This window comes from Salvelinus namaycush, unplaced genomic scaffold, assembly GCF_016432855.1.
Source record: "Salvelinus namaycush isolate Seneca unplaced genomic scaffold, SaNama_1.0 Scaffold94, whole genome shotgun sequence".
In the NCBI taxonomy this organism is placed as follows: Eukaryota; Metazoa; Chordata; class Actinopteri; order Salmoniformes; family Salmonidae; genus Salvelinus; species Salvelinus namaycush.
Window position 1 is genome coordinate 131,636 of NW_024061686.1, and position 23,027 is coordinate 154,662.

General features: G+C 40.7%; 1 protein-coding gene across 1 annotated transcript; it reads right to left on the reverse strand.

Annotated features, from left to right (window-relative positions):
• Window positions 1–237: 237 nt before the first annotated feature.
• On the reverse strand, window positions 238–18,953 carry LOC120043485. Its single transcript, XM_038988074.1, has 8 exons — window positions 18,799–18,953; window positions 16,556–16,582; window positions 16,242–16,294; window positions 10,792–11,180; window positions 10,425–10,553; window positions 9,913–9,955; window positions 820–1,008; window positions 238–251 (listed from the first exon to the last, which is right to left on the reverse strand). Exons 2-8 carry the CDS (start codon window positions 16,558–16,560, stop codon window positions 238–240), a joined length of 822 nt encoding a protein of 273 aa, XP_038844002.1. The 5' UTR covers window positions 16,561–16,582; window positions 18,799–18,953.
• Window positions 18,954–23,027: the final 4,074 nt, after the last annotated feature.

Here is a 23,027-nt window from a genome sequence, read left to right on the forward strand (position 1 = left end):
CAAGATTATTCATCTGAAGGAAAGGATGGAGGGAGCAGAGCCATAAATAATGTAGTACCCTTACAGTGTGTGACTGATGCCCCACTCACCCCCAAGTGATGTGAATGGGCACCTACTGATTAGTCTTTTTCTACCGAATATACATTTTAGTCAGTTGTTTGCACAAATTCCATTATACTTTTCAGCGGACTAAACATTCCAGAACAGGTAAATGCCCGTTTTTGCCAACATGACATTTCAGCCAGGCTGAGCTACAGAGAATCAATAGAGTTATCGATTAAGATTGAGCAAAAAGGAAGGGAAATTATTTGTAATGGGAGTGCCTTGGAAAATGTTTTCAAGAACTGAATGTCAGCTTGAGGTCTCACTTTTGAGAGAGAGATATAGAGAACACTGATGTGTAGAGAGCAGGAACTGGGAGAAAGAGTAGGGTGGAATTCACACGGAATATTCAGCTGTACATTTCGTTGGATATATGTTTTCATAATAATTATTGCGACGTGGACACTATTTCTCAAGTCTCAGATGATCGTGTTTTCATCACATCACTGCCCCCGGTGTCCAGTGAGTGACAACTACAGTGGACACCGGGGCCTGAACCCATGCAGCTCGGCCGGACAACCTGGCCACAATACAGACAGCTCCTAGTACTGATACGCCGCTGCCTCTCCTCTGGAGATAGACGAGTCCGGCCGAGCTGCATGGGTTCAGGATTTGAACCTGCCTGGTGATGTGATGCAGTTGGAGAAATTGAGCAAGACACCGAAGAAGACATTATTGGACCTGCAACCCTGCCTCCCCTCTCCCTCCGACGCTTACGGAGACGATTGTCAATAGTGAGAGAAATTAGTTTGTCCAGTCCCTCAGGCTCCTCTCTGGATACCAACTCATCCTTAAGGGTCTCAGTGAGTGCGTTCCGGAATGCTCCCTGAAGGGCCTCGTCATTCCAGCCGCTCTCTGCGGCGAGGGTGCGGAACTCACATGCCATTTCAGCCACACTCGGAGATCCTTGACGAAGGGACAGAAGTCGTTTAGCAGCATCCTTTCCACAGACCGGCTGGTCGAAGAGCTTCCTCATCTCCTCCGTAAATCCACTGTAGGAGAAGCAAATAGATGACTGTCTCTCCCAAACCGCTGTAGCCCAGGAGAGCGCTACTCCCCGAAGACAACCAATCAAAAAATGTATCTTGGTGCGTTCACTGGCATAAGAGTAGGGCTGTTGCTCAAACACTATTGAACATTGTACAAGGAAGGCTCTGCAAAGCCCAAGATTGCCATCATAACGCTCATGAGTCGGAACAAAGGGCTCTTGGAGTGGAGAAGAGGAATTGGAGACCGGTTGTGACTTCAGGACGGAGGTTCGGACCTGTAAGTCAGACAAGCTCCGTGAAAACTCCTTAAATTTCTCCAGCAGGGTTTTTAGTGCTTGGTTATGTTGATCCAGTAAGGTGCCTTGACCAACAAGAATTTGGTGAAGCGTTGAAGAGTCTGCTGGCTTCATCGTTGGCCAGATCGTACTGTTACGATGAGCGGATGGGGGAAACCCAAGAGCGGACTCAGCAGAGGAAGCCGGGATGAATGTTTATTGAAACACAGTGAATGGGGAGTGCAGAACCGGGGCAACTCAGATGAGTAGCAGTAACCAGGAGTGTAGAGTGAGGTTGGAGTTGGCAGCATGGAACAGGGTTCAGGTCCTGGGGGAATCCAAGGTATGGTGGTGAGTATATCCAGAGCAAGGTGGTTGAGACAGAGTGGTACTGCAAGGAGAGGACAAAAATGATGTAAGTCAGAGAAACAAGCACTGTCGTGCAAACAGGATCTAGAGCAAAGACAAAAGGCTAGAATCATGACTAACTGGTAGAGATTACAATCTGGCAGTGTGGAGATGGCAGGAATGAGTTTATGTAGAGGTCTTGATTATAGAACGATATGCAGCTGATAGGGTTTAGCTCTGACTCCAGCACACCTGTCTCCAATCACACAGAGAGAGAGAGAGAGAGAGAGAGAGAGAGAGAGAGAGAGAGAGAGAGAGAGAGAGAGAGAGAGAGAGAGAGAGAGAGAGAGAGAGAGAGAGAGAGAGAGAGAGAGAGAGAGAGAGAGAGAGAGAGAGAGAGAGAGAGAGAGAGAGAGAGAGAGAGAGAGAGAGAGAGAGAGAGAGAGAGAGCAATCCTTATTGATTCAAATGGGAAGTTCTTAGTCCAGGAAAGATTATTCCCTAGACACCAGGTGTATAAGTTCTGGTGTCCTACAACTGACAGTGCAATGCAGCTACTCAGTCAGACCAGGATTGACACCCTCGACAACATCATCATCCACACTGGCACAAACGACCTTCATGCCAAAGGTGAAGATGTATCTGGGGCAGTGAGAAGAGTGGCAGAACGGGCACAGGCTGTGTTCCCAACAACCAATATAGTTGTGTCCACCCTCCTACCAAGAAAAGACTTCCCAGGAAAGTTGATCGACAAAATAAATCAACAGATCACTGTGCCTCACTACTCAACGTCAGAACGGCTCACCACCCCACTCTGACATGTCAACACTTATACGATAATGTACATCTTGATCAGGACAGTATCAGAACCTTTGCCAAGGACCTAAAAGATGCAACACTTGGCAGGGACCCACACACCCATCACCCCAGCAACAGAGGTCCCCCGCCCCACCTTCTGAAACAACAGTACCTCCACCATCCCCAGGAGAAAAGAGCCAGACACGGCTTATTACAGCACAGCTCTACTAGACCAGGCACAACACAACACAGATTTACGAGACCAGACCCGCCTCAGGACAGCACGACTAGACCCGGCCCATCACAACACAGCTCTACTAGACCAGGGCCTTCACAACACAGCTCTACTAGACCAGGCCCATCACAACACATCTCTACTGGACCTGGCCCATCACAGCACAGATCTACTGGACCTGGCCCATCACAACACAGCTCTGACCACTACTCCAGGGTCGGACAGAACACTGTCCTTCAGAGAAGTACACCACATGATGCAGTCCACACCATGTATCATTCAGATCATCAGCCTACATATGCTGAGGTAACCTCTGGCAAAAGACACCTAGAACAGTCAGAGATAGGAGAGGTGCGCCAACTACTGCAACTAATATGCAGACTACTGAGCTAGACGGGCACGCACACACGCGCACACACACGCACGCGCACACACACACACACAGGGTTGCAGATTGCATTATACTTATTTTTTGTGCAGTCTTATTCCATTCTTATTAATTTGTTTACAACTATTCTTAATTTTATTGGCACCGGTATAATAATAATAATTATATATAATGGTGTGTGTGTGTGTGTGTGTGTGTGTGTGTGTGTGTGTGTGTGTGTGTGTGTGTGTGTGTGTGTGTGTGTGTGTGTGTGTGTGTGTGTGTGTATATGTATGTATATATATATATATGTATGTATATGTATATATATATATTCTTTCTTTTTTTTCCAATGTACTTTACTCAAACCAGTGAATATCACTTATTATAAATGAGATCATTAACTATCAGCTCTTGGAATATCCAGGGCCTTTACTCTTCACATTTTGGTTATAAAACAACAAATCCAAAATTTATTAAAAACATCCAGGGACAGGACATCATAATCCTACTGGAAACATGGTGTCGTGGAGACATAGATACTCAGTGTCCCTCAGGCTATAGAGAAAGTTTACTACCATCAATCAAACATAAAAATGTTAAACGGGGCCGAGACTCAGGTGGAATCATCATTTGGCATAAGCAGGACTTGGCACTGAATGAAATGAAAAAAGGTACCAGTCACATTTGGCTAAAACTTAACAAAGGTACAATCTATTGTGATAATGACGTGTACATATGTGCAGCTTATGCTCCTCCTTCAGATTCACCATATTATGATGATCAGTTTTTTGACAATCTCCATACAGAAATCATTACATTTCAGGCAGAGGGTAAAGTGCTTCTTTGTGGAGATTTCAATGCAAGAACAGGTTCTGAGCCTGACTACACTGATGCGGGAGGTAACCACCACATATTTGGTTACCCCTCCTTGTACAGTAGCCCTATTATAAATAATAGAAACAGTCCTGACCAAATACTGAACAAAAATGGGAAGGAGTTAGTGCATCTCTGTCGAGCCTTAGGCCTGTACATGCTTAATGGTAGAATCAGAGGGGACTCTTTAGGTCAGTTTACTTACTGCTCAGTTCTTGGGACAAGTGTAGTCGATTATGCCATCACGGACATTGACCCCTCCTCCATTAGTGCATTCACTGTCAGACCACAGACACCATTGTCAGATCACAGTCAGATCAACGTGTTTTTGAAGAAATTAACCGGCAATATTCATTCAAAAAAACTGCCCAATAAACTCTACAACATAAACCAATCGTACAGATGGGCTCCAAACAGTGCAGAGAGATTCATTGAAACATTAAACTCAAATGAAATGATGAACTCTATACAGTTTTTCAATAACTCACAATACCAAAACAATAAAGATGGTGTCAATTCAGCTACTCTAAACATCAACTGCATATTCCAAAAAGCAGCATCGAAAGCAAATTTGAGAAAACCAAAGAAAGGCAACATCAGAAACAAAAAACAAAATGTTTCTGACAAATGGTTTGATAATGAATGTAAAACAATTAGAAAACACCTAAGACAAATGTCAAACAAAAAACATAAGCAGCAAAACAACCCAGAGCTACGATATGAATACTTTGAAACTCTGAAACAGTATAAACATACACTGAAACGCAAGAAACTGAATTATACCAACAAGACACTTGATGAAATTGAAAACGCAATTGACCAAAATCAGTTCTGGGACATGTGGAACAATTTAAGCACAACAAAGCCACAAGAATTAGCCATACAAGATGTAAGAATTTGGAAAACTTATTTTGATAATCTATACAAAACATCCCACAAAAAGACTTAAAACAGAACCAATTAGAAATTAAAGAAAAATTGAACATCCTTGAATCAGTCATTAAAAACAACCAAAATCCATTAGATTACCCAATAACCCAACAAGAACTAAATGAAAAGCTCAAATCTATTAAATCAAAGAAGGCTTGTGGTCTAGACAACATCAGAAACGAAATGCTGAAAAACAGCACACCTGAGTTGCAAAATGCTGTGCTTAAATTGTTCAACATGGTTTTAACTTCTGGCTGCTTCCCTGATGTCTGGAACCAGGGGCTCATCTCCCCTATCCACAAAAGTGGAGACAAATCAGACCCCAATAATTACAGGGGGATTTGTGTAAACAGTAACTTGGGAAAGGTTTTCTGTAGCATTTTGAATTCAAGAATTCAAACCTTTCTTCAAGAAAAAAATGTAATAACTAAATGTCAAATTGGCTTTCTCCCTAACCATCGCACTACTGACCATATATACACCTTACACACACTAATTAATAAACACGTCCACCAAAAAAAAGAGGGCAAAATCTTTGCTTGCTTTATTGACTTTAAAAAAGCATTTGATTCTATTTGGCACGAAGGGCTTTTCTACAAAATTCTCCAAAGTGGGATTGGTGGTAAGGTGTATGACTTAATAAAATGTATGTACACAGAAAACAAGTGTGCAATAAAAATCAAAAACCAAAGAACAGAATTCTTTTCACAATGTCGAGGTGTGAGACAAGGCTGTAGTTTGAGTCCAAATCTTTTCAACATTTATATCAATGAATTAGCAGACATGTTGGACAATTCTCCAGCCCCAGGACTCACACTATTTGACACGGAGGTGAAATACCTGCTATATGCTGATGACTTGGTACTTCTATCACCAACCAAAGAAGGTCTTCAACAGAACATTAATATTCTAGAGCAATATTGCCATAATTGGGCCCTGGCAGTAAATTTCCCAAAAACTAAAATCATGATTTTCCAAAAACAAAACAGATGTCAGAAACACAAATATAAATTCACCCTGAACAACACCATCATTGAACACACAAAAAATTACACCTACCTTGGTCTGACCATATCTGCATCGGGAAACTTTAATAGGGCAGTGAATGCACTCAAAGAAAAAGCCCGCAGAGCATTGTATGCAATAAAAATGAAATTATTCAAAATCAACATCCCAATTAGAATTTGGACCAAAATATTTGACAGTGTAATCCTACCAATAGCTCTTTACGGAAGTGAGGTTTGGGGGCCACTCAATAAACTGGACTTTAAAATGTGGGACAAATATCCAATTGAAGCCCTACATGCAGAATTCTGTCGGAAAATCCTACAAGTCCAGAGAAATACACCAACTAATGCATGTAGGGCAGAATTGGGCCGCTTTCCAGTAATAATGAAAATACAGAAAAGATCATTAAAATTTTGGCTACATCTAAATTCAAGTCCAAATTCAAGTCTGCAATTTAAAGCACTTCAAACCCAAGAGCTGAGCCCAGAAACGAGCCCTCTCAGTCAGCTGGTGTTGGACCTCACCAACCAAGCTGACACCAGCACTGCTTCAAAAGAAAGAATTCCAATAAACAAAATCATGAACCAATCAAAGGACTCATATATACAACATTGGAAAAACGAAACAAAATCCCAAAGCCGACTAAATTGCTATCTGACCCTAAACAGAGAATATGAATTGGCTGAATATCTCTACTCTGTCAGAGATACGAAGCAGAGACAGATTCTTACCAAGTACAGGCTGAGTGACCACCGATTGGCAATAGAAACCGGCAGACATAAAAAGACATGGCTACCCAAAGAGGAGCGTGTATGTGGTCACTGCACGACAGGGGATGTAGAAACAGAGATGCACTTTCTCCTTTACTGTGATAAATATTCCTCACCAAGAGATTCATTATTCACAGAAATGTCTACATTTATTCCAAATTTTAACTTATTAAACCCAGAAGAAAAACTAAAAATACTCATGGGCGAAGGAGCAATGGCTCCTCTTGCAGCCAAATATGTATTTGCCTGCCATAGCCTGAGAGACACTGAATAATAACATCTGCATAGTAAGCAGTAACTTACTTATTATTACTATTATTGTTATTACTGTTATTGTTATTACTATTATTATTGTTGTTTATCATTCCAAGTAGTGATGGTATGGGTGGTAATGGTAATGATAGCAATTTAATGATGGTGGTGGTGGTAGTAGTGGTAATGATGATAGTAGTTGTAGTACCGATGTAATGGTGAAGATGACCGTTATTTAGTTATAAGTTAGTTATAGTTTCATTTTTTTATTACATTACATTCGATTATTGACTGTTACCATTTTATTGTTACTACTAGAGAGAGAGAGAGAGAGAGAGAGAGAGAGAGAGAGAGAGAGAGAGAGAGAGAGAGAGAGAGAGAGAGAGAGAGAGAGAGAGAGAGAGAGAGAGAGAGAGAGAGAGAGAGAGAGAGAGAGAGAGAGAGAGAACTGAAGGTTATGACAACACCGGATGTAGTGGGAGCAGATGTGACACACTGTAGTGGTAGATGACCTTGAGGTCTCTTGCTCCCTCCTCTCATGCTCTGCAACAACATAAAACAGGTTAAGTTGCAAACATCTATGTACTCTGACATGAACACATCTAAATGTATGGTGCACATGGCACAGTACATTGCAGGATATTGATATATTGATATGATAAGGCAGATAAAGATGGACCTCTAGGCCAGAGTACACATTCATAACAAACACAGCCTTTTATCACTCATCCCTGCGTTTTTATTATTTTACCACTGTTTTACTGCTAGTGTTTAACTATTGGACGTGAGGCTTGTTGCTCTGAGGTTTCATTTCTGCAAGAGACTGTAGAGAACATGAGGGTGTTGCCAATCACTATCGCTGTGTTCAATGGCGATTTTAGCATGTAAATCTTAGCGGGGCAAACTCAACTTATTTTTATTTTTTTAGATGCATGCCAATACACGGTGACAAACGTTTCCCCACAAATTGTTAGGGCCTACATAAAGCTGTCCCAACAGCAGAGCTTTCTTTTCAGCACCATGGAGTGAATCCTTACCACCGCTACACCTGGCTATCAGCGAAACTTTTTCTGGCAGCGAAACAGTTCATTCAGCCTCATGTACTGTCTTTTAAAAACCATAGCTGATATGGCTGACTTGCTTAAACAAATGTGTTTACTACTGACTCCTTGTGGATTTGTGTAAGTTGATAAAAACCGCATTGTGCTTCAATAATAATGAGTTTTGACTTTTGAACCACACACAAACATTATTAAATTTATGTTCAGTAAATTCAGAATGTTATTCTTATATCATTAACACTTAGCTCTAAGTATAAGCAAGTGCAAGCAAACGAGCTGTGACGAGGCAGGCCTATTGGTTCAGCACTTTAGAAATGAACACTGACAGAAATTCAGATAGATGTTAGTTCAGATAAATTCAGCAACATGTTGAGGCTTTAACTTTACTCTTGTTTAATTCACCACACAGTGAGAGGGAGAGACTCAGTTAGTCTACCGTTTGAGGTATTTTATTAGGCCTATTTTGTCTGAAAAGGAAGGAAAATACAATCATGAGGATCCACTTTTATATACAATATACCGACGCACAGACAGCGCATTGCGCATACAAAACAACCCTCGCAATATCAACTGGAATTACATGGGTCTATTACTGACATTTTTGTTGAAAACAAATATTTGAAAGGGAGGAGACTGTCACTGGCAAACATGGTTACAGACCCAACAACATTATATAGTATTTCCTCCTCGTCAAGAAAAGCACATGAGCTAATTATAATACACAAAGTAAGCAAAACAATTAAATAATTCCAACATTGTCTAAAATGATGAAGAAGATACTAATGTGATAGACCTATATAAGCCATAGGCCAATAACAATTGAGATGTACAAACTATGGCATAAGGGAACGATGAGCGCATAAGAGGCAGTCTGTAATTTTGATTAAGACAATGAGTGAGCTAAGATGGACGTAGTCATTATAACTTTTTGTTCAGCACTTTTGAAATGTACAGCGACAGAATTCAGAACATGGTCCGTTCTTCCAGTATTCTCCCTGTACACCAAGTCAGAACCGTATGATAAATAAAGGGGGCATATAGGGGCATATAAGCAGACAATGAAAGCTCTTACAATATTAGATGATGACATTTCTCTAAAACAGGGTATAGGCTACCTGTGTACCACTAAGTCAGAACAGTAGGCTAAGTTCTGAGGGTGAAAGGGACCAAATTATTAGGGTGAGGCACATGGGCTACTAACAGCTTTCTGCACTTACTTACTATTTTCCTATTTGGTCTTAAAAAGAGATTACAGTACATTGATAGATTCATATGATGAGTCAATAAAGGGCTGTGCTGGCGAACCGGGGACACTGTGCGTAGGGCTGGCCAGGATAACCCGGGCCGAGGAGATGTCCTGGAGGTCTGGCACACTCCGTCCTGGCTCGATGCCCACTCTAGCCCGGCCGATGCGAGGAGCTGGGATATAGCGCACCGGGCTATGAGTGCGCACTGAGGACACTGTGCGCATCACCCCATAGCACGAGGCCTGACCAGTCACAAGCTCGCCACGGTAAGCACGGGGGAGTTGGCTCAGGTCTCCTACCTGACTCCGCCAATCTCCTCGTTTTTGGGGCTGCCTCTCGGCTTCCTTGCCAGCCTTGTTCCCTCATACCGCTGGTTCCTTTCTTACATTTACATTTAAGTCATTTAGCAGACGCTCTTATCCAGAGCGACTTACAAATTGGAAAGTTCATACATATTCATCCTGGTCCCCCCGTGGGGAATGAACCCATAACCCTGGCGTTGCAAGCGCCATGCTCTACCAACTGAGCCACACGGGACCTTCTTCTGCTGCCTCCGCTCTCCTGGCTGCCTCCAACTGTTCCCATGGGATCTCCTCCCATGTGTAGGATCCCTTGCCGTCCAGAATGTCCTCCCATGTCCAGTCCTCTCTTCCACGCTGCTTGGTCCTTTGGTGGTGGGTAGTTCTGTCACGATCGTCTAAGGGAGGAGACCAAAACGCAGCGTGGTAAGTGTTCATGTTAATTTAATAAATAAACTGAACACTGAAATAACAAAAACAACAAAGAGAGTGAACGAAACATTCCTGTAAGGTGCAGCAACACAAAACAGAAAACAACTACCCACAAAACACAGGTGGGAAAAGGCTACCTAAGTATGGTTCTCAATCAGAGACAATGATAGACAGCTGCCTCTGATTGAGAACCACACCCGGCCAAACACATAGAAATAGACAACATAGAACAAAAACATAGAATGCCCACCCCAACTCACGCCCTGACCAAACCAAAATAGAGACATAAAAAGGATCTCTAAGGTCAGGGCGTGACAGGGCGAGCATTGATAATATATTTTTGTGTTAAACTTTTCCTGATTTCAATATACACACTTTCGTCATGTTTTGCCATGTGTACCATACCCTCAGTCTGAATCAAACAGTAATTATTACCTCAGATTGCTTGATTGCTTTGAGATCCTCCAGCATCTCAATCTCCAATCTTCTTCGGAACTGAATATGCTCATCATCGATTTTCTTGATTTCATCACATTGCATCTCTTTCTCCATCTCTTCCTCAGTCTGAAAAAAGATAACTGTGGAATAACTAGCCGACTAGTCCAGCAACTTACTCAGTGCATTGACACATTACACTGTGTTTCTACATTTTGGAATTATTTATGAACAATAACATGTAGACGAATAAATGCAAGACCTACTGTTTCTGACAATAACAACACATGATTACCTAATTTATTAACATTAAACACAAAATAAGTTAATAAGTTGGCTAAGTTAATGTAATATTGTTGGATCTTACCAATTCCTCAAAGCATTCTCCAAATCTGAATTTCTCCAGTCCTGGGAACTCCGCTCCAGATTTAAAGAGATCCTCCAAGCTTCTGGCAACCAGGTGTAGAACTTCAAACTCGTAGGCGTAGACATTGCCATCTTCACATAACAGGAGAACCAGCTGCCATCCTGCTGCCGAACATCGGAAGTCATCCAGGGCACCAATGACCACCATCTCCATTCTCTCTGGAAGGTAGCAGTCTTTCCAAACTTCTAACTGTTCACCATCTCCAGCGTGGACAGTGTCCTCCAGACCCCCGATTCTCAACTCGTAACTTTTCGGCTTTGCAAGAGGAATCTTGCTGTTGCGATGTTTCAACACAATCTCTTTGATTTGGCTGAGGAATTCTACAGCTTCTGTGGCAACAATTGACAATAATTAGAAAACCTATTTAACATTGTAATGGTCAAGAGTGCAGAACATCCTACTTACAACCAAAGCAAATATAGACATTTTGAATCTTAATGTATTATTAGTCATCTCATTCAAAGATGCAGTCCTGGATCTTAAGCACAACAAATTCATAACATATTTTATAAATTGGATTCGTAACATATCACCTGAATTGCACACAGAAAAATATATATAATAATAAGGATTTGCAGGACGTAACATATCATATGATGATGTAGTACAGGGGGTCCGTTTTGGCTCGTGTGCACCACGTTCAAAACTACTGGTTGAAATTATACAAAAGTTCCGGAGCATCCCTTTAAACATACAATGATGGGTGGTTCTCACATATCACATATCAGATGTTCAAACATTGTTCCTGGAAGCTTTCATGTTGTTCTTTTGGCTTGAGCTGTCACATTGTATATCTCTGAAGGTATAGCTGTGGGTATAGTCTCAGCTAGTTGTCTTGCACTGTGGCAGTACTGTATTGAATGTTGGTGCTGTAACTCAAATCACGCAGCTAAATCCCATCAGCTGCTAAGGTTGCTGCGGACTGGCTGAGGCCAAATGTGGATGAAGAGGAGGTCATCTTGATGCTGTCACAGTACATGTTTCCAGCTGTGATGACATCTTCCTGTGATCCAAGTCAACTGGTGCGCTCAAAAGTGGTAAGCTTCTTGCTCCCGAAGGTTGTGAAATTGGCTTCAAGTGCTTTTGTAGGTCGCATTGTGTAGGTCGGTGCTACAGTCTTAAAATGTTCATCTTCCAAATATCCCCCTGAAATCGTACTCTCGACCTGACAGCAGTGGTACCCTGTGATGCAGTAAGGGTTTCACTAAGGTCAATAGACCTGTTTCTCACCACGTCCATGATTGTTAGAAATCCAGGTTAGCGGGGTAGGAAGCTAAAGTCCTTCATCAAGTCTATGGATAAAAGTAATCTAATCAGATAACTAATGAATTTAGTGAAATTCTGAGTGCATAGTTTGTTATTATTATTTCTTATTTGACTGCCAGCCATAACCGAGGTTGATTTAATATTAATATTAATACATTTTATTTTAAGTGCTTTTCAAACATGACTGACTAACCAGGGAGAGCACTAAACATGATGACAGACTAACCAGGGAGAGCACTAAACATGATGACAGACTAACCAGGGAGAACACTAAACATGATGACAGACTAACCAGGCAGCACACTACACATGATGAGAGACTAACCAGGGAGAACACTAAACATGATGACAGACTAACCAGGCAGAACACTAAACATGATGACAGACTAAGCAGGGAGAACACTAAACATGATGACAGACTAACCAGGGAGAACACTAAACATGATGACAGACTAACCAGGCAGCACACTAAACATGATGCCAGACTAACCAGGGAGAAGACTAAACATGATGACAGACTAAGCAGGGAGAACACTAAACATGATGACAGACTAACCAGGGAGAACACTAAACATGATGACAGACTAACCAGGCAGCACACTAAACATGATGACAGACTAACCAGGGAGAAGACTAAACATGATGACAGACTAACCAGGGAGAACACTAAACATGATGACAGACTAACCAGGCAGCACACTAAACATGATGCCAGACTAACCAGGGAGAACACTAAACATGATGACAGATTAACCAGGCAGAACACTAAACATGATGACAGACTAAGCAGGGAGAGCACTAAACATGATGACAGACTAACCAGGCAGCACACTAAACATGATGACAGACTAACCAGGCAGCACACTAAACATGATGACTGACTAAGCAGGGAGAGCACTAAACATGATGACAGACTAACCAGGGAGAGCACTAAACATGATGACAGACTAAACAGGGAGAGCACTAAACATGATGACAGACTAACCAGGGAGAGCACTAAACATGATGACAGACTAACCAGGGAGAGCACTAAACATGATGACAGACTAAACAGGGAGAGCACTAAACATGATGACAGACTAACCAGGGAGAGCACTAAACATGATGACAGACTAAACAGGGAGAGCACTAAACATGATGACAGACTAACCAGGGAGAGCACTAAACATGATGACAGACTAACCAGGGAGAAGACTAAACATGATGACAGACTAACCAGGGAGAACACTAAACATGATGACAGACTAACCAGGCAGAACACTAAACATGATGACAGACTAACCAGGGAGAACACTAAACATGATGACAGACTAACCAAGTGAGAGCACTAAACATGATGACAGACTAACCATGGAGAACACTAAACATGATGACAGACTAACCAGGGAGAACACTAAACATGATGACAGACTAACCAGGGAGAACACTAAACATGATGACAGACTAACCATGGAGAACACTAAACATGATGACAGACTAACCAGGGAGAACACTAAACATGATGACAGACTAACCAGGGAGAACACTAAACATGATGACAGACTAACCAGGGAGAGCACTAAACATGATGACAGACTGACCAGGGAGAACACTAAACATGATGACAGACTAACCAGGGAGAGCACTAAACATGATGACAGACTAACCAGGGAGAACACTAAACATGATGACAGACTAACCAGGGAGAGCACTAAACATGATGACAGACTAACCAGGGAGAACACTAAACATGATGACAGACTAACCAGGGAGAGCACTAAACATGATGACAGACTAACCAGGGAGAACACTAAACATGATGACAGACTAACCAAGTGAGAGCACTAAACATGATGACAGACTAACCATGGAGAACACTAAACATGATGACAGACTAACCAGGGAGAACACTAAACATGATGACAGACTAACCAGGGAGAACACTAAACATGATGACAGACTAACCATGGAGAACACTAAACATGATGACAGACTAACCAGGGAGAACACTAAACATGATGACAGACTAACCAGGGAGAACACTAAACATGATGACAGACTAACCAGGGAGAGCACTAAACATGATGACAGACTGACCAGGGAGAACACTAAACATGATGACAGACTAACCAGGGAGAGCACTAAACATGATGACAGACTAACCAGGGAGAACACTAAACATGATGTGTATGGATTGTGAGGTTCTGACATGGAGAGGGAGTTCCAGAGCTGGGGGCCTGCACTGCTAAAAGGACGTTCTCACATCGAGCAGAGCCTGTTGCGAGGGATGGTGAGGAGGCCAGTGTCAGAGGAGCGCAGTAAATGGGTGGGAGTGTAGGAGGTTAGAGAGGTGTGTGAGGGCCAGTCTATTTGAAGGTGAGCAGGAGTAGTTTGAAGATGATCCTGTATTGAACTAGGAGCCAGTGAAGTTTGACGAGGGTTGGGGTGATATCCCAATGTTTGGTCTGTGTGAGGTCTCTGGCAGCTGAGTTTGAATGGATGGAAGAAGGTCCAGTGTTTTGTCAGGGAGTCTGTAGAGAATGGTGTTGCAATAGTCCAGGCGTGAATGAGGGTTTCAGCAATGGGGTCGGTGATAGTGGGTCCGAGTTGTGACATGTTTTGGAGGTGCGTAATACATACTGAAGGCCTACGTTGGTTAGCATAGGGAAAATATAGCTTTGTTTGGCAGCATAAAACGTACAGCAACTGTATTGTTTAATGTCCAATAGGGCAGGTAATTACTCTAACAGTCAATTCTTAATTAAACTTCATTTTGGAAATGTAAAATCCAAGTCCGGAATGATTCTTCAATGGAGGTGGTGAAAAGGGAACAGGGTATCACAGACACTCATTGACCAACAGCCAAACAACCTCCTCACAGCGGAGACATCAGTCCAAATATCATCACCCATCACCTTCATCCATGTTTTCTTCTGTCACACTGCTCACATGCATTCACCTGCAGATCCACACACACCTTGATGGAATGTTTCTTCTGTCACACCAATCGAACACTTGATAGCCTACCTATATAATGAAATATCTTCATCCAACATTTCTTCTTTGGCACTGATGAATCTGGTGTCCAGAGCTATCTGTCTTCTCTGATGTCCAGGTCCCACCGACTTTCAGAGAGATTTGTCACGCACGACGTCCTAAATCCTAGTTTGAAAAATGTACTACTTCTCAAACCTCGTACAAGTCTCACACAGGCACATGTGGTGATTTAATGGACATGTTTGCGTCACTATTATATCTCAACATAGAAATTCAACCACTATGCAGTAATACGACAGAGGAAGAAAAATCTCTGACGAAAACTATGAAAAGATAGCAGCAAAGATGTGTTATAAACAGTTGTCAATAGGTTATGGCATAAATCAGACAAACGTGATATACTTGATGTGTTCCCATTTAGAACCATGACTAGTTAGTAGTGCTTGTTTTAATGGGTCCTAAATGTTCATTAGGACATCTGAGATACGAACACATTAGAAATGGAGGTTGTTTGGAACACTGAATTCTGAAAGGCCCATAACTTTGAAATCCATTTAAAGGAATAGTTTGAGATTTTGGCAAATGTTCTACTTACCCAGAGTCATATGAACTCATGGATACCATTTGTATGTCTCTACATGCAGTTTGAAGGAAGTTGAAGGTAGTTTCTGGAGGGAATGCTAAATAGAATCAGCGCAACGAATGGAAATCTATGGGATCAGCTAGCTTTTTGATTTCCTTGTGGATTTTTAAAGAATCGGCCTTAGGCCTTATATAGTATAGAATGACAACCAATCATAAAACATGAAGACACTGTTTTCATATAGTGAAGGAGGGGCCCTAGTGGCCACAAGTCACCAGTAACCAAGCAAATTTCTCTATCATGAAATTTTTATGTTTATGGAAATTGTTTATTGAAAAACATTAAACGTGTAAAATATGAGGTCTAGTGTTGTCTTAACCCGGGATTCAATCCGATTGCGGGTAATAGGCAATGCGGCTTTTAAAGGCAATGTTCCCGAGTTCACGGAGATCGCATTCACGGTAAATGCTGCATATGTCAGCTGAATCAGACATTTCCTTTTAAAGTGTCTGAATACAAAGGCCATTGGATGACAATACACTACATAAAGAAAGTCGGCTGATACCTTTTTTCCCACTCTCACAGTGAAGAAACTCAGTCTTTATCTGCTTTAACGACCTGTATAAAATGATAAAAACAGTATAAGTATTGTTTTATTAAACTGATTTGAATTGATTTAACTAAAACAACAAGAAATACACATTTGCAAATTAGGTAAAGAACCCAGACATGCCTTGAGTAAATTCTTAAACAATTGAAATTCAGCAAGTCAATAAATGTAATAAACAAAGTGTGGGCCAACGTCATTTCCATGTAAATAACCTGGAGCCTCATATATATATATCATCTCTTACATTTTTATAATTGAAATATCTTTACCCCATTGATGTGATGATTCCCCGATGACTGTTGGGAAAACAATACAAATGCTGGTGAACAAGTAGGGCAAAAAAGCACTTCAACTTGAAGAATCCACACCAAAATGAATAAACACTACTCATGAATAATATAGATCAAAACTATTTTTGGATTGGTCTACCATCCCATCAAATCAACATGACAATTATAATTTAAAATGTCATTCCAATAAATAGTTTATTTGAGTGAAACACACCTAATAAAGTTGAAATAGGCTTACATTAAATAGTTGTATACACCTAAACATTCCGTATAAACCTAGGGATGGGCATTTGACTTTTTTTGACTGTTTGAGTACTCCAGTACTCAAATAAAAAATAAGCTATTTCTAGAACAATGTCTGCACTGGGAAATATGTCAACAATGTCCAATTTATCATAACAATTACAGGTAAGGAATCCTAATAGCTAAATTGTTTAATGTAGGTCAATTCAGTCAATAAAAAAACACATTTAAGATTAATTTATTGAAACTGTAATATCAACTGGTTATAGTGTATCCTGGAACACATCTTCAATAAAGTAGTAACCACAGTGTGGCGCTTGCTGATAAAAGCCTATGGCTGTGCAATTTCATAGCCTTGTTTTGCTAATATAGACGCTCTTATTTCCCGAGCACTTATCACAGTCAATACACATATTTTATAGTAAAAGCATGACGTAATATAAGAGATTAAAATAGAACAGAATACTGCGAAGTGATTCGCATCTCGCGTCTGAACAGTTATTCACAAAGAATGGTAATTTGAAACGGGTCTCAATTTGGCAAGTTGAAACACATATTTTTCAGGGTTACAAACCTAAATCTGTCTTCTTATCGATATACAGACGTTCAATTTAGTTATTTAGTTATAATGATCTAAATGTATTAACACATTTTCATTGAACACTGCATTGGGATGAATTAGGGTCACGACATATGTTTGGGGAGTAGGCCTGGGCTTAATGGTTCTGATGAAAATACGTTCTTTGTCTTTATCAAACTAATGTTTTTGCATATTTCCAGTGTGGATGCTGTCTATATGCAGGGTGGTGATAGCCAAGGCTAACCAATTCTAAATGACACTAGCGGTTCGCAATGTAGGGTATTCAATAGTTACCACAGCCACAACGTCCGAAACCCTGCCTGTTTTTACATTTCGCTTCTTAAAATCTGATTTTAAACCTAACCCTTAACCCTAACCTTAATCACATTGTTAACCTTGTGCCTAAACCTAACCTTTTAAGCTTTTTTATATGAATATTTACGATATAGACAATGCTGACTTTGTGACTGTGATAACTAGGTTCACTCGCAAAGTCACCTAAACTGAAAATGACGCAGTTCTTCCAAAACTGCAGCTCATTGCTGGAATACATATTTCCCTACTTCAGTCAACCAGTCCATTTTGAAGTTGTGATAAAGCTCTCCTCATTTTGCAAGGATTGTAGCTTCTGTATCCCATCAGTTTGACACGTTTTTATAGTCATTTATTTCTATAAGCGCATTCAGCACGCGTGAGTAGAGGGAGCAATCGTAATTCAACATAGGTTAATGCTGCGTTAATGTAGTCGTCGGAGCGTTCTATTTCCTAACTGCGATGTTGGAAATATGACTTTGTTTCATTCATGTGCATTTTGGTCGGAACAATTCTTCAACATATAAGATTTTAGCTACCTTGATAAGCTAACTAACGTTGCTTATAATTAAGTTAGCTAGCTTGATTAACATTGATATAAACCCAGGTTCGTTACAATATGATCAATATGATTAAACTAGCTACCTTATGCCGTACCCATCTTGTGCTTGTCAAAAACGTGTTGTTATCATCTTTTGTTCGAAAATGTAAAAGGTCAGTGGTCACAATTCGGTAGCTCACACAGTTTCCCGAATTGTAATTCTGATGTGAAGGGTCATTCAAGTGAAACTTCCCAGTCAGAACTTCCGATAACTCCGATAGCACGTGAACGCAGCATATGCTACTTCTCTAATGTATCTAATGGATTTCTCGAGCCAAAGTATAAAACACTTTCTTCTCACCAAAGACACGTTTCTTCAGCAGACATATATTTATTTTTATTAGCCTACTCGGGAACCGAAACCATAGGACCAATATTTATGGTAATAGTAATTAGAACAAAATAAACATCATACATTTCCGGAAGGCTATCACCCCTTCAATGAAACACTTATATTACAAACAAGTCTATCGTAACATAGCTTACCAGATTCAAATGTAGTCTGTAAGAAATGTAAAGGCAATTTACCAACAAAACAAAAAACGTTTGAACTGCTTCTTTAGGGCTGTTGCGTAAGAACTTGGCGTGACAAGTTGTTCTTGACTGAACACGGAAGAGCTTGAGAGGACAGTATAGTTCACTGGAAAACTACTGTAGGCAATATGCTGTGTGCGTCATATTTCATTATAGGCTCATGACTGAGGCGTGGCTTTAGACTACGTAGCAAGATTTAACCCTTTTCTCTTAGACTTTAGAAAAGGACGTGGAGGGAAAGGCAGTTTTTAAGTTGTCAATAAAACAAACATTTTGGGGGACTGTTGCAGCTCACTTCTCCTTTAAACCATCTATTGTGTACAACAATATATGAATTTGATTTCATTTGACAGAAATGTTGGTTAGACTATTGTTATAATACCATTTATACCATTGTAACAAAGTCATTGGATACGCATGGATATGTTGTGCTATCTGTGTTAATACTTTCAACCTAAGTTAGAGACTTCTTAAGTGCAACTGATGTAGCTTGCCAGAACGGTTTAGTCGATGTTGATGCCCTGGGCAGCCTGCAACTCAAGCTCTTTGCCTGCTCACAGGTTACTGACATGTTGTTCCTCTGCATGGGTGTGGCTCCTTCATTTCTCATTCTGTTCCACTGAGAATGGTGTTTTAGCTCACCTGGCCAGTACACGATGGAGGAGTTTTTCCAGATTGAAATTGATTGCATTTCTTTTTTGAGCGGTTGGCGAAGGGCGAAGTCGGCTCAGAGTAAGGTTCTCCTAAGCTATATGGAATTGTTTTAAGGAGGTCATACCAATAATCATTTAGCTATTTGATTTTGAATTTCAAGACCGCTTGAAGTCTATATTTTTTTAAATACATTTTTTTTAAATCAAATTATTTTGGGCCTTACTGCTATTAGCCCATACAAACTCATTGAATAACACAAAACAATCAACATTAATTTTGTCCTGAAGTGTCTGTCCTATATCTGAGAGATATCAGGAAGATCAGAAAAAATAAGTATTTTATTTTTTATATGTATTTAACCCCTCCTTTTGGGCACAAAAGAGTCTAAGCCCTGTAAGCCGTGGGAGCAGGGGTTCTACTAAGCTATATGGAATTGTTTTAAGGAGGTCATACCAATAATCATTTAGCTATTTGATTTTGAATTTCAAGACCGCTTGAAGTCTATATTTTTTTAAATACATTTTTTTTAAATCAAATTATTTTGGGCCTTACTGCTATTAGCCCATACAAACTCATTGAATAACACAAAACAATCAACATTAATTTTGTCCTGAAGTGTCTGTCCTATATCTGAGAGATATCAGGAAGATCAGAAAAAATAAGTATTTTATTTTTTATATGTATTTAACCCCTCCTTTTGGGCACAAAAGAGTCTAAGCCCTGTAAGCCGTGGGAGCAGGGGTTCTACTAAGCTATATGGAATTGTTTTAAGAAGGTCATACCAAGGATCATTTAGCTTTTGGATTTTGAATGTTAAGACCCCTTGAAGTAAAAAAATATATATACAAAATTACTTGATGAACAATTTTATTTGTGGCCTTACTGCTAATAGCCCATACAAATGCATTGAATAACAGATTCACTACATGGAAGAACAGATAGTCCCCTCCAATAAATCTACAGGAAGTTTGTTCTGAAGTGTCTGTCCTATATCTGAGAGATATAAGAAAGATCAGGAATATATATATTTTTTTACATGTGTTTAACCCCTTATTTTTGGCACTAAACAGTACCTTCATTCATTTTTTCAACTGGTACCGGGGGACCTTCAGACAAATCTTGTGAGACCTGTTGGCGTCCTAGAGCAAAACAACCGACATGTACCTGTGAGTCTCACTTTTCCACAGGGGGGTCGGTTTCTCCCATCTTCCGTGTTTATGCTACATTGTCACATCTGATAACACGGAAGAGCTTGAGAGGACAGTATACTTCACTGGTAAATTACTGTAGGCAAAATGATGTGTGTGTCATACTTCATTATAGGCTCATGACTGAAAAATAAACTGAGGCATGGGGTTTAGACTAGTAGCCAGTTTTAACCAACTTTCACTTTAGAAAAATACGTGGAGGCAAAGGCACTTTTTAAGTTGTCAATAAAACAACACTTTTGGGGGATCGCTTCTCCTTTGAACCATCTATTGTGTACAACAATATATTGGTTAGATTTAATTTGACAGAAATGTTGGTTAGACTATTCTTATACACTTATACAGGTATAACAAAGTAATTGGATACCATGATACACATGGATATGTTGTGCTATCTGTGTTAATACATTCAACCTAAGTTAGAGACTTTTTAAGAGCAGTTGATGTGGTTTTCCACAACGGTTTAGGTGATTTTCACGCCCTGGGCGAGCCTGGAAATGCAGCTCTTTACCTGCTCACAGGTTACTGACATGTTGTTCCTCTGCATGGGTGTGGCTCCGACATTTCTCATTCTGTTCCACTGAGAATGTTGTTTTGGCTCACCTGGCCGGTACATAGGAGGATAGGGTAGGAGGAGGGTAGGAGGAGTAGGAGGAGTTTACATCGGTTGAAAGGGATTTCATTCATTTTCTAATTGGGCTGCTTCCCAGGTGTGAACCAAATGCCCCCCTTGAGCGGATGGCGAATGCGAAGTCGGCTCAGAATAGGGTTCGACTAAGCTATATGGAATTGTTTTAAGAAGGTCATACCAAGGATAATTTAGCTATTTGATCTAGACCCGTTGAAGTATAAAAAAATATATACTAATGTATTTGATGAACAATTTTATTTGGATTTACTGCCCATACAAATGCATTGAATAATAAATTCACTACATGGAAGAACAGATAGTCCCCTCCAATAAATCTATTGGAAGTTTGATCTGAAGTGTCTGTCCTATATCTGAGAGATGTAAGGAAGCTAAGGAAACATTTTTATTTTTATGTACCCCTTATTTTTGCCAATAAAGAGTGCATTCGGAAAGTATTCAGACCCCTTGACCTTTTCCACATTTTGTTACATTACAGTCTTATTCTAAAATTTATAAAATCTTTTTTTTCCTCATGAATCTACACACAATACCCCACAGTGACAAAGAAAAACAAGTTTATTGAGATTTTTGCAATTTCTTTTTTTATACAAACTAAAATGTCACATTTACGTAAGTATTCCGACCCTTTACTCAGTACTTTGTTGAAGCACCTTAGGCAGCAAATACAGCCTTGAATCTTCTTGGGTATGATGCTACAAGCTTGGCACACTTGTATTTGGGGAGGTTCTCCCATTCTTCCATACAGATCCTCTCAAGCTCTACTCAGGTTGGATGGGGATCGTCACTGCACAGCTATTTTCAGGTTTCTCCAGAGATGTTAGATCTGGCTCAAGTCCGGGCTCTGGACATTCAGAGACTTGCCCTGACGCCACTCCTGCATTTTATTGGCTGTGTGCTTATGGTCGTTGTCCTGTTGGAAGAGGAACCTTCGCCCCAGCCTGAGGTCCTGAGTACTCTGGAGCATGTTTTCATCAAAGATCTCTCTATACTTTTCTCTGTTCATCTTTCCCTCAATCCTGACTAGTCTCCCAGTCCCTGCCGCTGAAAAACGTCCCCAAAGCATGATACTTCCACCACCATGCTTCACCGTAGGGATGGTGTCAGGTTTCTTCCAGACGTGACGCTTGGCATTCAGTCCAAAGAGTTAAATCTTGGTTTCATCGGACCAGAGAATCTTGTCTCTCATGTCCTGAGAGTCCTTGAGGTGCCTTTTGGCAAACTCCAAGCGGGCTGCCATGTGTCTTTTACTGAGGAGTGGCTTCCGTCTGGCCACTCTACCATAAAGGCCTAATTGATGGAGTGCTGCAGAGATCGTTGTCCTCCTGGAAGGTTCTCCCATCTCCACAGAGAAACACTGGAGCTCTGTCAGAGTGACCATCGGTTTCTTGTTCACCTCCCTGACCAAGGCCCTTCTCCCGATAGCTCACTTTGGCCAGGCGGCCATCTTTAGGAAGAGTCTTGGTAGTCCAAACTTCTTCCATTTAAGAATTATGGAGGCTACTGTGTTCTTTTTATTTTATTTTTTAAAATTTTATCCCCTTTTCTCCCCAATTTTTCGTGGTATCCAATCGCTAGTAATTACTATCTTGTCTCATCGCTACAACTCCCGTGCGGGCTCGGGAGAGACGAAGGTCGAAAGCCATGCGTCCTCCGAAGCACAACCCAAC

Coding starts and splice junctions, on each gene's coding strand:
- LOC120043485 (XM_038988074.1), bottom strand. Junction 10,554..10,791: donor GAGAATGCTTTGAGGAATTG/GTAAGATCCAAC, acceptor ATCTTTTTTCAG/ACTGAGGAAGAGATGGAGAA. Junction 9,956..10,424: donor AAGCAATCAAGCAATCTGAG/GTAATAATTACT, acceptor CTCCTCCCTTAG/ACGATCGTGACAGAACTACC.